The 16087-nt window shown below is 38.7% G+C and overlaps 1 protein-coding gene across 1 annotated transcript in view; it reads right to left on the bottom strand.

The window, feature by feature from the left end:
* Window positions 1-16087, bottom strand: part of clstn2a (calsyntenin 2a) — a 68898-nt gene that overhangs the window by 32817 nt on the left and 19994 nt on the right. Inside the window, exon 2 of the mRNA XM_058396062.1 lies at window positions 2395-2517. Within this exon, the coding sequence (XP_058252045.1) occupies window positions 2395-2517 (123 nt within the window). The remainder of the gene's footprint in view (window positions 1-2394; window positions 2518-16087) is intronic.

Below are 16087 nucleotides of genomic sequence, written 5' to 3'. Positions count from 1 at the left end.
TATTTCTCAAGCTGCCAAACAAAACTGACCCAAACTCTGTTGATGCCAGAAGGAGTTTAAACGCCTGTCTAGAATCTCATGATGCCAACAAACTACTCTCATGTGGCTAGGGGTGGACTGTCAGACATGAAGCCGTATGTGTATTGGAATATGGAACAAATTATTCTCATTAGATAATATTGAGTATGACTACAAGGTCAGAAAAGGGGTGTATGTGGGAGAGGGTGGGATTGGTCAAAAGTGTTTTCAAGGGAAGTTGGCATTGGTCAACAGTGTATTTGGGCATGGGTGGGATTGGTCAAGTGTGTCTACAGAAGTAGATGGAATTGGTGAAGGAGCGGACAGGATTGATCCAATGAGTCTATGGGAGCAGGTAGGATTGGTCAGTAGGATCTGTGAAAGAGGGTGGGTTTGCTCATTAGTTTGTGCTTTAGCATCTGGGATTGGTCAAGTGTATCTGCAGGAGTGGGTGGGATTGTTCAAGAGTGTCTGCCTGGGTCTCCTGAGTGATGCAACAGAAAAAAACTTTCCACCTATCAGTCAGATATCACGAGTTTGATTTGGATCCAGCCAGACTTGGCTGGGAGTCTTAGAGAGGAAAATTGGGTTGGGACTGGGTAGGTGTGTTTGAGTTGGTGGGGTTGGTCAAGATGGTCAGTGGGAGTGCATGGAATTGGTAAAAGTTATTGTGCAAGGTAGTGGAACTGGTCAAGACAGGAAGTGGGTGTGATCGGTCAAAAGTGTGTGCGGCAGTGGGTGGAATTGGTCAAGGGCATTTATGGAAGTGGGCGGAAAAATGCACATAATAAATGGGCAGTTGGCCTATTTAAACATAATATTATCCACTAAATTAATCTTTGTGTTAATACAGTGTCAACAATCTCAAAGTTTACTGTATTACTAAGCAACATATAAAGTTCTGCACCTCAAGCATTTGTGTAGGAGGGTCATAGTAAAATCTTCCACTGGTCATGTTTTATTAAGGTTCAAAATAACATTTTACACGCTAATCATTTCTATCACAGTAAAGCAGCATGCTTTTCACACTATATTGGCGAGAGATATAACACTAAAAGCTTTGGGTAGCCAGAAAGACAGTGAAGAGTCGCTTAACAGTAGCTTTCCAATGATGCATCCACTCTGTCTGAATGAGGATAAACAAATCACTATCTTTTCTAAAATGTTCATGAATTTTCAGACCAGAGTCTAAGCCTAGACTGATTGCACATTTTTGGCATTGGCCCTTTATCCAAAGGAATTGCTATTCATAAATTAATACAATTCCATTTTATCTTAACACACACACACAAACACACACACACACAAACACTGGCTAACAATAAAGAAGATTCTTTCACATGTTTATTTCTCCCCTCATGCATTTATTCATTTATTTTAATTTGAACGTGTGCATTTATTCTCTTATTGGAAGAGAAGAAAGAATGATCAAAAGTTTTGTGTTGTTTTTGTTATCAGGATAAATAGAAATGAACGTCCTTAAGCACAGATACAGCAGGCACACGAACAATTTGTAATTGAAGCAAAATATATTTCATGAAATGCAATGCAAAGTACTGGCATTTTGTTATTTCGCTGAAGTTGAAGACATTGAACGTGACATGCCATATTGAAATGTGAGGTGCCTGTGCCAGTGTTGTCTATATCAGCTATGTGTTCTGTCAACAAGCTTTCCAAGAGAAAAAGAAGGCTCCTAAAATTATGAATCTCATGGATCAAAAGATCATAGACTCCATCAAGTGCACTGTATTCATTTCATAACCTCCATTATTCTTGCTGAGCGGCAGAGCAAAATGGCTGATTATTATCAGGACTAATACCGTGTGAAAAAGAAATGGGTTTGAAGTCGGATTTTCAAGGTTGTCAGAAAGCAGAATAATTCTATCCTTTGATATTTAATAAGCTGTAAAAGCACTGCCACAGTACCTTGTTTGCCACTTTGTTTAAATATAAAATGATCACTAGCGTTAAATTACTCTCCAGCTGGCACATCCAGACATTTACCTGACACCAACGCACAAATATAATTATCGCTTTTTTCCCCCTTCACATGACTTCCACCTGAACCCCTCTTACACTTGTCTAAAATGAATAACCAGACTGTTCTAGGCTTATTTCTTTTTCTACCATTTCCAAGGTCAGTGAGACTATAAACATGCATCACCAGTGTAATCAGCATGTCAGGAATAAAGAATATTCTGAAATAATACTGAGGTCAGAGCATCAATCAAGATATGCTTCAGAAAAGGTGCCACTAAATCTTTATAATCTGAGAACTACATTTCATAAAGACACATGGCTGAGATACAACAGAATGAAAAGATATTTTATTGAAGAAAGCTGGTATTAGTTCAGTCAGTGTGTGTAAACTTGTACCTGCATAGGGGATCGGAGCATCTTTGTCCAAGGCTACTAGTGGAGGGTCCAACAGGACAGTGTCCATGTTCTCGGTGATCACTCCATGGTAGGATGTCTCAATCCATGGTTTGTGTTTGTTCACTGGAAAAGAAAGATAAAAGGTCAGCAGATTTCTTACAACTCATAGTAATTTGCTGCAAACTCTTAATTCTTGTATAGCCCAAAAGGGTTATCTGATATAATTCTTGTTGTCTTTAATGAAAGGAAAGCTAAAGACCAGACGTTTTTTACATTACATTTTTGTGCTTTAAGAACATCTGTTGCAATTGACTTAAAGTAAGAGCACCAGATAATTTAATGATGCCGGACATTGTGTCTACTGGTTCAAGGGCTATTTTATACACCAATCAGGCATAACTTTATGACCACTGGCAGGTGAAGTGAATAAGACTGATGATCTCCTCATCATGGCCCCTGTTAGTGGGTGGGATATATTAGGCAGCAGGTGAACATTTTGTCCTCAAAGTTGATGTTAGAAGCAGGAAAAATGGACAAGCGTAAGGATTTGAGCGAGTTTGACGAAGGACCAAAATGTGATGGCTAGACCACTGGATCAGAGCATCTCCAAAACCGCAGCTCTTGTGGGGTGTTCCCGGTCTGCAGTGGTCAGTATCTATCAAAAGTGGTCCAAGGAAGGAAAGGTGGTGAACCGGTGACAGGGTCATGGGCGGTCGAGGCTCACTGATGCGTGTCGGGAGTGAAGGCTGGCCCGTGTGGTCCGATCCAACAGACGAGCTACAAATTGCTGAAAAAATTAATGCTGGTTCTGATAGAAAGGTGTCAGAATACGCAGTGCTTGATGAGACTGGACTGTTTTGGCAGCAAAAAGGGGACCAACACAATACTAGGCAGGTGGTCATAATGGTCGGTGTAAGCTGCCAAGCAATTCACATCAAGGCATATTTACCCCTAGTGCCCCTAGTACTTACACAGGGTTTACAGATGTTCTGTTTACTGAGGGGCATTAAAGAACACATTCATAACCCCTTGGGGACAAAAACTCCGTACTTTATTAAGGGCAACCCATGAATCGTTGTCAGAGTGTTAGGCTTATCCTAGTGGAGGTTGGAGAATAGATATACAGCAAATAAACTGCTGTTATCTGTAATGTAAGATAGTAAAAACAGGAGAGGGTCAAACAGCTGCTTCGCAATGAAACTGAGGAACAGCTGGGTGTATATATAGGCAAGTTAATCAATAGGATAACACAGAACAGGTGCTCTAAAGAGCAAAAAAACAAAAACAATGACATGACAGGACCAAACAAGAAACCCAAACACAAGCACATGGCTATTGCCAAAGGAACTGTGATGCTACAAGGGAAATATGTAACAAAAGGCCTGTACAGTTCTCGTTTCAAATCCAGAGCCTAGGCAACTATACATGGTACAAATAAATAAGAAACCGAGTTGCTCCGTCTCTCTTTAGGAAAATATTCAGCTCCAACAACCTGCAGTTAATGGGTTTGTTCACAGACTCTCAGCTTTTATGTCACAATAGGGAAGGGGGACTATATACTTCATTTACTGCAAACAACTGTTGCATGTATGCATCTCAATTAAGCTTACTCCACACATTTTGTGTAAATACAAAGCATTTAACTGTAATGTAATTAGACATCACATGAAAGCATGAAAATTCATCTATCCTAAGCATAATCAGCCACCATGGCCTAATAATAGACTTTTAGTAGATTAGTAGAGACTATAGAGACTGAAAGAACCACACAGTATTCGCATGTATAATAGCTGGATTAGTAAACTATTTCTCATCAACTAGAAAGCACACAACAATAATTCAGGTGCATATAATTTGTCTGTGCTTTAAAGAGTGTATACTCCATTATACACCCACTGCCCACTCTCTCTTCCTCTCTTTCTCTGTCAATTTCTCTACCATTCTCGATAATGTCTCAGTTATTACCTGGGAGATAATTACATTATACATTATACGGCGTTAATGCACTCTGATGGAAGCTAATGCAATACAAGGTCTGCTTTTATCCACTCCAGAGCCATACATTCTGCTATGAGACAACAAAATACCACAATAATGGACATATAACGCAGGCTTTTAACCTGACTTTAACATTAGCAATTCGTTGCTTTAATCTTTTTATTTTTTTTAAATTAACTCTGAGATGTTGAAGTCTTTCTTTCATGAGGATTGACATCCTCATATAATTATATCTTAATGGCTGACAATCTGTCATGAAAGTCACAGAAATGGCTGAAGGTTGAGTGTATCCTGGGCATTTGGCTGCAAAAGGCAATCTAGGGTTAGGTTTTATACAAAGATGAATATTCAGATAGTAGTATTGGATACTACTATCCACATAGATGGGAAATGTGAGTGAATAAAAAGTAATTAGCATTATAATCATAACAACTTTTAGTCCTTTATTTTGACCAATAACTAGCAAACTGCCTTTAAACACAACACCCTGCTTTTTCTTGCCTTCAGTCGCCCTCAAAAAAGAAGGAATAGAAAATGTGTTCTGAAAAAGATGGGCATTTTTTCACTACTGTCACATATATTTATAATACAGTGCAACAAAAGCAATTAAAAGACTAATAGAATGATGTAGGATTGATGTAAAATGCTAATAGGAGGCTATTCATCTGATTCGTCCTCTATATGTATTTAATCTCGGCCTCATATGGCATTCCATAGTTGCTTCAGTGTATTTACAAATCTAAACATAAATTTCAGTGTCTGAGATCTGAATATCAGTGTGCACAAAATTGGTATTAAAGCATCACCGCACACTGCACAACTCCAACATATAATTAAGTGAAGAGGCGTGTCACTGCATAATGGCTTGTGAAAAAACTACCTTCCAGAGCAAAACCTGACTCAACTCTTTTTACATGGATTACTCTTACATAATATAGTGCCTTCTCTGAGGCAGAGCAGAAGACTCTCAATTTAGACTTTTTCAAGGTTTTTCAGCCGATCTGCTGCAATGACGCTGATTTTCCGAAAACCTGATGTCACTGCTTGTGAAGAAGGAGCAGGTAAAACACCATGTATCTCCTTAAAAGCCACAGACAGACCCTGTCCTTTTAGCCAAATCATCTGATCTTTTAAACACTTACTCTCACCACAATGGACTGTAATGCTGGTGAATTTGGTACTGAAATGTAATGGTTAACTCTGAACACGTTCTTGTTTCTTGTAAACCGATGGGATTTGTTACACTTGAAGGGCTTATACATAAAAAAGGTGTTTAAAGTCTATTACGGCGCATGTCTTTTATTTTCATTAATGATAGGATTTGTAGAGATTTCAATTAAGCATGGTCGATGAGTCTCAAAGCCGTCTGTGGTTGGAATGCAGAATGCAATGTTTCAGCTATGTTTTTGATGCTTTCAATAATATTCTGTAGGCCAACTATTTACCAATAGGCTTCCCCTATAGAACAGCTTTAGGCAACTTGGCACACAGTTTCCCATTTACACCCTCTGAGATTAGGTTTTAAAAGCAGTTCCCTTTGGAGAAAACTCAATGCTGTGTCATAGTGTTGATGCTATGGAAATGCAGTCCAGGAGAGGTGTGCCACAGTGTCTCCCACAATCCACCATATTTGAGGAGCTGCTTGAGTTTGTGACTTTTATTGTGAAGCTCAATTTAGATTGGCCAAATGAGCAGGAGGTAGTTGTCTGTTCAATGCTACATGACTGCTTCCCGAGCACAACCGAAATCCCCCTTTCTTCCCTGATCTCCACACTGAGTTGTCAAGAACTTTAAAGAATCCTTAACTGCCTTGTGTGCACACCCCTCAAACTATCCAATAGTTGTGGGGCTTTGTGAGCAATGGTATGGGGCAATGCCAAGGGTGGAAGAGATGCTTGAAAAATGAAAAAGATGCTTGGAGGAAGTCTGCCTTGCTGTCCAAGCCAGAGTGACATCTAACTTGGTCAGTAAAGTTTATTTGGCAGTGGGACAGGCTGGTGCATCCCTGCAAAAATGGCAGTTCTGCCGATCTAGCTCAGAGGAAGGCATTAAACCCCCAGGCAAGTAAGTGAACTCTGCCGAACGACAGATTTACCCCCTTGTGCCACTAAGCAAACGGCCTGCAATTTTGGCCATGGAGAGGCATTTGTGGCTCAACTTTAGGGGGATATAGAAGAAGTACCAAGCCTTTCACCTCCTGACCTGTTTGGTGACACAGTTAACTGTCATGAACAAGTTTGAGAAGGCTAAGTGATAGTTGGCTATGTTTACTGAGCTGATCCTTCGGCGCATCCTTGAACCAGTGTGTGTTCCCAGCTAGAGCCTAGCTCCCACAGGGAGGTGCAGAATGCCAGAGTGGCAGCTCACAAGGGACTGGATATTATAAACAAATTTGGAAGTCAAAAAGGGGGGATTGATCTGAGCTCTATGATCTTCTCCAAGGCAGTTAAAAAGGTCAGGGCCTCTCAAAGCGTATGAATTCCCTATTACATTGTGTATCCAATCTCCCTTGATGACATCAAGGGGTGTTTCTGCCAACTTCACCATCTTTGGTGATTTAGGAAACAGGAATGCCCAGCAGTTTCTCCGCCCCATCTTTGATCATCATTTCTCGTTGGGTTGCAGATGCTATTGCTCTTTCCTATAAGCCATGTGGAATGGCTTTGCCCCTAGGAGTCAAGGACCACTCCACTAGGAGTGTAGCATCTTTCGGGCTCTTGCCAGGGGTGCACCCTTGCATGGAGTTTGTGCACACATTAATCAGATGTTTTAGTTTGGACATGGACTCTACTCCAGGATACCAGGTTCTTTGGGGTGGTTCTAGTCCTGTCTGCACTCAGCAACTGTCTATGCCAGTCCTACACAGCCTTGTTGGGCAGGCATTCTTCCCTGGTATGGCAGCATTGGTATTGATGGTCCCAATGCCATGGCACAGCACTGAGTTCACTTGAAAAGGGAATGTCTCAGGTTAATTATGTAGTCTTGTTCCCTGAGAGAAGGTACAAGATTGCTTTTCCACACTTCAGGCATGTTTGAAACATCTTCATTCTGACTATTATGATCTGGGGGTTCCATGATGTAAATACCCTTTTATCGTCTCCCAGACATGCCTCACTCCCGTCACCTGATCTCTTGCCCAGCTGAATTTGTGTGTTTTCTCACATGGTTCAGACATTGGTCTCTTGGAAGCATTTCCATAGTGTCAATGTCATTATGCAGCGTCTTGATCACTCTCTTAGGGAACCAGGTAACATATGTTACCTGAGTCGTTTTAGATCGTTCCCTGAAAGACCTGACAAGGACTTTACTATGTGCTTCTACAACTCTTCCGTTTTGCTTCATTAACCTTTCTTGGATGCAGAAAATCTGTTTTATCTACTTGCACATCTCTATCAATGCCTCTAGAAGTACATGCCAGTTGACAGAGGGTGATTTCATACGCTCACTAGATTGGGGTTAAACAAGGTGGAAAAAACCTCCAAGACACTGATTTAGACATAGCATCCTCCATCCAAGTAAGTCTGGTAATTGAATTACAAAGAGAACTCTGTTGATGGACATGAGCTTTAATGCTGCATGCTCTCTGATCATTTTTAAATATGCTTTAGAGAACCAGCGAAGGTTTATAGTGCTGAAATTGGCTTTATTATGCTCCTTGTAATTGTGTCTATAATAGATGTATTTGTATAGACTCAACCGAGTACAGAACAGTGTCTCTTAAATTATAAGCAAAACGAATATTTCAAGCTGCATTCTTTTTTGACATTTAGTGATAGTGGCTACATTAAAAGTGTATTATATTGCACAGAAACTTTTTGTCTGAAAGTACATATTTAAATATAATGCGGGCAGGAATTTAATCATATCATTGAATTTGCAGCTCAATTTTTGCAGCCCTTTAACTTTAAAATAGTTCACTGACTCACTTATACAGTTATTCCAGGAACCTAATTCAACTAGTCAAATATAAGGCTCATTATTATGAATGAATATAAAATATTCATTCATAATATAAATGAATATAATAATATTTGCTCCTTTTATTCAAACCTTCCACTTACGGGACATACTTACAGGACATATTTTTTATTCAGGACATAAGTCCAAGTTGTCATTGTTAATAAGACTACTTGTTTTTGAGTTATTGAGATTTGGATTAAACCCTATTCAATTCACCTGACCTGTATAAAATAATGGATTTATAAGAAGACTATATAAGGACATATTATAAGATATATGCGGATATATAAGATTATACAAACGTACCATTTCCTTTTTTTAAAATAATCATAGACTATGCTCCATGAACATCCCTTTTGAGCACCACTGAATTATATGATCACATTTATTTATATAGAAACATAAAGTTATGGCATTAGAATCTAATAGCCAATCAGGATCAGCTCAAATCGTTAGAATGCATAAATTGTTATCTGTTCACCCGATGAGTAGTACTCTTCTTTTTCAGCTGTACCATCTGACAAACCACTGCTACTAAGATTTTCACTTTTATATTTAGGCTTCTCATTAACTGCATGCGTCATGATCCCCTTCACATAACACTGTTACCACTAATTGATCTGACATCTCAGTCACTTGACTCGTACCTACCATTGCGCTTGTTGGACTCCCTGGACTGGTGTTAGTGACTGGTTTTTCTTGTGCTTTTTTTTCCACTCCATTTTTGTCTGCATTTTTGCCATTATGGTGTATTTGCACCATACACACCTGCTGCCTGAATTAAAAAAATTTCTTTACTTTATAGAGCAACCATTTTAAAGGTAGTTGTAAAATTGATATCATGTTATTATATCATGACGGTCAACAGAATTGCACAGTTTTTGTTTACCTCAAAGTTAAAGAAACTTCAGCTCTGTCCACAAGGCACAAAGTCCACAATCGAATGGTGTCATATATCCATGAACAGCTTGTTACCTGGTATACTTCATTATATTTGTCATTGTAATATACAATACAGGGGACACTGTGGCTTGCACATTTTTGCATATTGCATGTTCTCCTTGTGCTTCAGGTGTTTCCTCCGGCTACCCAGATTTCCTCCCCCAGGCCAAAGACATGTTGTAGTCTGATTGGCATCTCTAAATCGTCCGAGTGTTCATGCACAGTTGTGCCCTGTGATAAGTTGGCACCTCATCCAGGGTGTCCATTGCCTTGTACACCGGGTCCTCAGGGGTAGACTACCAGTTCCCATGACCATATGTAGGATAAACGGTACAGAAAATGAATAGATGGATGTCAAATTCTTCTCTAAACCTTATTAAATTCCATAGTTTTCAGTGACCCAGAGTAAGGCTCAATTTGAATCTTCTTGACAAAGCCACCAAAATTGTCTATGCAAATCCAGTAGTGAAAACTGGGAATGTTGCTCCGTAGATTGTCTAATTGTTAGCTAAATGCTCAGTCAGCCATATTCCAAGATGTGTTAGTAGTAGTAAAAAGGATATAATAATTGTGAGATACTTCTCAGCATTTCTCTCTTTTCCAAAGAAAGAAAAGGTCAGTCTCAACATTAGCATATTAATGTACTGGGGGGGGGGCTAAAAAAGAAAGCTGTCTGGCTAATGCTGCAACATTACTGTACAATTCTTCATCCACAGCACTGGAGCAATTCTCTATAGGAACATATGCCACCTAAGCCTTCTTTAGTCTGTTCATTACTGTAAAACAATATATGCATGTTAGACTCCTTGACTCTGAGAACAAGAGATTAAAAAGAATTGCATTCTGATTCACTAATGTAATTAAAGAAAAACTAGTGGTTAGATTTGTCTTTGCAATAAACCCTAATAGCGATAAAACGGTCCAGAAATGACAAACAGGAACAGACTAATTAGGCCTATTGATTTAAGATAAGCCAGTACTCACACATTAAACAGAATTGAGTTCAATGTAAGAGGCAGGAAAGTCATTTTCAGATACATTAACCTCAATTCAATGCCATGCTCAACTGACCACAATGTTAAATGTAATGCAGTGGTCATTGTCATTCATTTTTAATGCTTATGTCTGAGCTGATTCAGTACTATCTCCATCAATTGCTAGAAATCAACTCTCTTGACTGATATCACATATGGATATGGGTATACTGGTAGGAGACAGTCACAATCCAAAACTATAAATGCTACGGATATAAAATCAATAAATCACCTTAAACTCAACTGAACATGTACACTAATTGCTTGACTAATTGTTTCTGTTATCCCAGTCTCAGCTGTGTGAATCAATGCCAATATACTGGGAAGCATGCCAGTACATTTTTTCAGCCAGACTTTGACTGTTATTAATCCAGAACATATTGCATTGCATTACATTATGTTGCATTACATTACATTTAGATGATGCTTTTATCTAAAAGGGTTGCTCAAGCACCCAACAGAGGCAGCCTGGTGGTTCTGGGTATCAAACTCATTACTTTCTGATCAGTGCCTTAAACAGTGAGCTAACACAGAACAAATGGTTCAAAAGCATGATCACTACATAAACCGTGCTATAATTAGAAGCATGAAAGACTATAAATTACACTGTTCCGTTGTGCAAACACAGAACTGAATCTTTTCTGTAATAAGTATTTCTCAGCCCTGGCATTTGCCACACTCATCTCGCACTGATGCCCTGGAGGACTCCGAAATGTCAATTGGCTGTAATTAAAAAGCTGACAAATTTAGTAGACAGGCTTGCTGTTGAAGATCGTGGCTCGTGCTGTTTTTCAAATTGTTTATCCATATTGTTTATCCATATTGTTTATCAATTCATTCGCGTCACGTTATGCCTCTATGTTGCCGAGACTTTAATAAAGCCAAGTGTCAATTGATTTGATTTCAAACAATTGTTGCTCTGAAAGAAATGAAATGATGACTTATTTTTATGGAACTAAATGAAAGTGGGGCTGTCAACTGGGTTAAAAAAAAAAAAGGTGTTTTGCCAGACGTTTAATGTGAGGTGTTTGTTTTGCTGCTTATGCCATTTATTTTCTCATTCCCACTTAGCTGTTGGCCAGACAGAGAGAGAGAGAGAGAGAGAGAGAGAGAGAGAATACATAGACAGGCAATTTCATGCAAAGGCCAACAGACACTATGAAATTCAATTCTGGTCCAGTCAGGCCAAAAGTACAATTTGAAAGAGTAAACACAGCTCAGAAATTAAACAAGTGCAATGTTTGGCAAGACGTTGAAATGAATGAGAGACACATGCAGAGCTTTTATATGCTTAGACGTGTTTGGCAGAGGTCATAGTAAAAGTTTGAAGAACCACAACATCAGCTGCTGGGGACAGAGTGATGGTTTTGATGTTTGATGTTCCCCTTTTCTGTAGCCTTCAGGGTCAGCATGACCCAGTCAGATAGTTCTGTTTTGACCTCTCTCATCAAAAAGTCATTTCCATCCACTAATCTGCTACTTACTGGTGTTTTTTTTTTCGCCCTCATGCACTTTACGACATAGATGGTTGTGCATGTAACTCCCTTGGAGAGCTGTAGTATTTTTGACCGGCTCATCTGGCGCCAGCAACTAGGCAGTGATCAAAGTCATAGGACTTTCTCTCGTCTTTTTGTTACCCTTTTTTTTTTTTTTTACTTATTGAAGGTAAACAGAGTGGGTGTATAGTGGCAGAGTGACAGAAAGAGGAGAGTCATTGACATTGCTTTGCTTTTCAGAATAAAGGATTACTGCCAAAGTGCCACATTACCATACAAAATCCCACCATTATATCCACTGCTTCCTTTCAAAGGTACTCAGTTACTTTTTCTTTTTTTTTTCTCCCAAGTAAAATATGTTCTTTTATTTATGACTCTACAGAGCCTACCACTTACGTGACTAGTTTGTTCCAACCGGAAGAACATTTTCACTATGTCTCTATTTAGCTGAAAAATACACATTTTAAGCTGAGATGGTTTATTCCTCGTACTCTTGAGAATGTTACTTCATTTATGACCAATATGTCACAATTTTAAGTAATGAATGTGTACATTGAAGGTTGTTGCATGTCTGTGAGACAAGCTAGTACCTGTTATCACTTTTTTTTTTATAGCAGCTATAAACAGTCATTCCCTCACCAGACAAAAATAAACAAGGAAACAAAACCCCACCGCTTTGCTGTCTTGCTGTCCTGAAGACTTTATAATAGTGGAAAACCTACTGACAAAGCATTCATCCTTCCATAAATTTGAAATAAACATCCACTTCACTATATCAACAATTGTTTTCCTTTGTTAACTCTTTTTACCAGGGGCTTTTGAGGTGCAGCATTGAATTTCTTTGCCATGTCACATTCTATTGTGGTAGTTTGTCTGTTTTTACCTAGCCTGCTAGTGACAATATATTCATAGAAATGTTCCAAAAAAAACAAAAAGTGATATCAAATCCATTCCTGCTGTCTGAAGTGCTTGCTCATAAGCCTGAAGGTGTTATCATCAGCCACTAAAATTCTTTGTAAGGTTATCCAACAGATGCTCCTGTCTAATTTTATATCAACGTTCCAGCCATAAAATAATTCATTTGTTTACACTGATTGAACATTTCTGATAAAAAAAAACCAGCGATAACAACATGACTTTTTCATTAACCTCGCAATATGTGAATCATCGGCCACTCAAGTCTTTTGAATTAGGTGTTGCTATAGAAAACGCTCTAAAATGCTTCAGATTTTTATTTTTTTTTTTATATATACTTCTAAGGAATAATTATGTTCTTCTCAACACCAAGACTGTTTTGATATGTTGAGTGAAAGGTGCGAGTTTCTACCGATATGAAATTCCCAGCAGGAACGTACTTCAGAATAAGTCTATGAATCCCCAGCTGTCGTAAAATGAAATTTATACAGTACACTATTCATTTTACACAAAACAAGACACTGTATGTGCAGCGACGTTTTCACATGAATATCAGCCAAACGTCATAATGGCTGGGATGGAATATGGATCGGGGTTAAGTGTGAGTGCACAAACATACAGCGCGTAGCTTTTGAATCAAACCGGCTGTGGAACGTTCGATTTTAGTTATTATATAGTGCCGTGACGTTACCAACATCCTTCTAGGAAAAAAAATGAGCGAGAGTGAGAAAGTGGAATTTTTTTTTAGCTTGTGGAAGCACTGCGGCATATCACATACCTGACCTCTTATTAGGCAGTACATATGTCATGGGTAGATAAGTCGAAGGGCTGGTTAAGACCCTCCGGCTTATCTACAACTCCTTGATCTTTCCTACTGAATACCTCTGGACTCTAGAGATATGCTTCTGGAGATGAACTATGACAGCTAACGCTCCAGGCATAGAACCTTTAATTACTGTTGTAATGCAATGCCTTTATAGATATATATCTACATTTGCATCGTGTCCATTACGCAAAGTGGGTGGGGCTTGTCTTTCCAGGTATTTTATAAGAACTCTAAAACCACTTCCTAAAAATCTATTGGAACAAACAAAAGAACAAATGTCAGCACTGTCAGTGTGGTTTATGAATTCTGGCAGTTCCTCAGCCTCAGCTTATCAAGTTTCGAGTTTATTGTCATGTGCATACAGAGCGCTTTAAGCATCTATTTACAATGAATTTCCTGTGCTGCAGTTGTACACTTCTACCCAGACATAGTGAAAAATGATAAATAGTGTAGAGCTGTAAACAATGTATGCAGTCATAAAGTGGCATAGTGGGAGATGTTTGATACTATATAGAGCATTTTGTGAAAAAACATTGTCTGCAACCAAAAATTGTCTCATTTTAACCACACTGACTCTGACTAGGTATTCACTAAAGTCAGTGTAAATATATCATGCAGTGCCGTGTGTTAATGAACACAGTCTTTATTTCTTTTGCCAGCTTCATATCTGACCCCATACAATTGTTTAAAATACATTATATGATAATGTATTCATACATTTAATCATAACAGTCATCCTAACAATATGACATTGGTCCTTATTTTCACTTCATTATCTTTACATTACAAAATTGCTCTTGCTTGTTGGGGTTTTTATTAGAAACCGGGAGGATTTAACAAGCCTGGATTGCCAGATTTGTCAGAAAGCCTCCTTGTGGGCTTAAGAAGGCAAAGACGGCAGCAGGTGCAGGTAGAATGGTTCATTTGAAAACTGGCAAATATATCCAAAACACAAAAGCAAGATAGGGTAAGGGAAAGTTTGCGAATCAGAAACCAGGTCAATAAACAGGAAACCAAAACCACGCAGGATTTAAGGATCAGGCAAAAAGACACTGAGTCCTCCTGGGAAGCTCATATTTACGAGTCGAAAATTCGTAATTATGACATCACAAATCACCAAGCAAGATGACGGTGTACCTTCTCTTATTTAGGTACAAAAAATACAGCAACTCTACTACTGGAATATGAAAAACAAACAATATGCATTAGTTTTGCCTCTTCATGTTTTTATGCAAGATATAAGGTTTTTTATTATATCGTATTGTACAATGCTAGCGTATATGGAAATGTAAAAAAAAAAAAAAAAAAATCAGACATACAGATATTGCATCCATTGATTCCACCATGTTTCTTTTTACTGACAGTTGGAAATTCTGAGAAAATCCAGAGTTTCTTTACTCGTAATTACGGCTTTGTGGTGTTCTTTGTTGTATTTGGTCAACTTGTAAATAGGAACTTTTTAGGTACGACCTAAAAAGTTTGCGTCGTCCTCAATGTCATTGAAGGCTGCAATGGATTGTAGTGTGAGACCACTTCCAGCATTGAACTGAAGTGTGATGGGTGAAAAGTACAAAAGTTTTATTTAAAAGGCATTTAGCCAAAGTGTGTGTGTGAGTGTGTGTGTGTGTGTCCACTTCCACTTTTCTAATAAACACTAAATATTGGCTGCATCATAACGATACTGAGCACTGGCCAGGAATTACACTAATTTGGTTTGTTTAATCATAAATCATAGAAGAAGACCGTGACAGCATTCTGATCCGTGTATCCGAAAGAGAGGAAGAAAACAAAAGAAGATTATGCAACTAATAAGAGCTAAAGAAACATTATAGAGGCAGAGAAGTAAGAAAGAAAGAGAAACTTTTGTGACTTCAGTGCATCTGTCCATCAACCCCAAAATCTCCCTTTCTTCACAAGAACTGTGATTAGTTCAAATGTCAAGACAAAATGGCTGTCAGCTCACAGTGGTGCGTTAGTACATGTCTGTCAAGTCTATTGCAAAGAAAATACAAACATCAGAAAAAGGTTTCGTTTTTTGGTACCTGCTGTTAACAAAAATGTTACGGTGGATTATTTATGTGACAGTCACAATCTTTCTGTTTGGTATTTGCAGAAAACACAGCATGATCCTAGTAGGGCACTGCAGACATGAGCAGCTTAAGTGTGTGTATGTGTGTGTGTGTGTGTGTGTGTGTGCACACATGTTGGCTTGATATAATGCATCACTCAACCCTTATATGTAGTTCTGAGGTTATTGACGTTAGATCTTAGCCTCCCATTTGAGTACACTTCAACCTCTCCAACTATGATGGGAAAGAAAGGAAAAGGAAGTGAAGGATCACAATTTCCCCAAAGGGTAAGGTAAACATGACGTAAATAGACTACACACAAGTTCATCCATTCATACTCCAATAACCACATGGTTTCACCGAGACATGGAGCAAGAGAGCATGACAAAAGGCAAATTGCCGTTTTGATGGTTATTTTTAAGGCACCACTCGAGTGATGGTGTGCAGACAGAT

Source organism: Hemibagrus wyckioides, linkage group LG07 (assembly GCF_019097595.1).
Source record: "Hemibagrus wyckioides isolate EC202008001 linkage group LG07, SWU_Hwy_1.0, whole genome shotgun sequence".
NCBI lineage: Eukaryota > Metazoa > Chordata > Actinopteri > Siluriformes > Bagridae > Hemibagrus > Hemibagrus wyckioides.
This window is presented reverse-complemented; position numbering and strand designations above follow the sequence as displayed.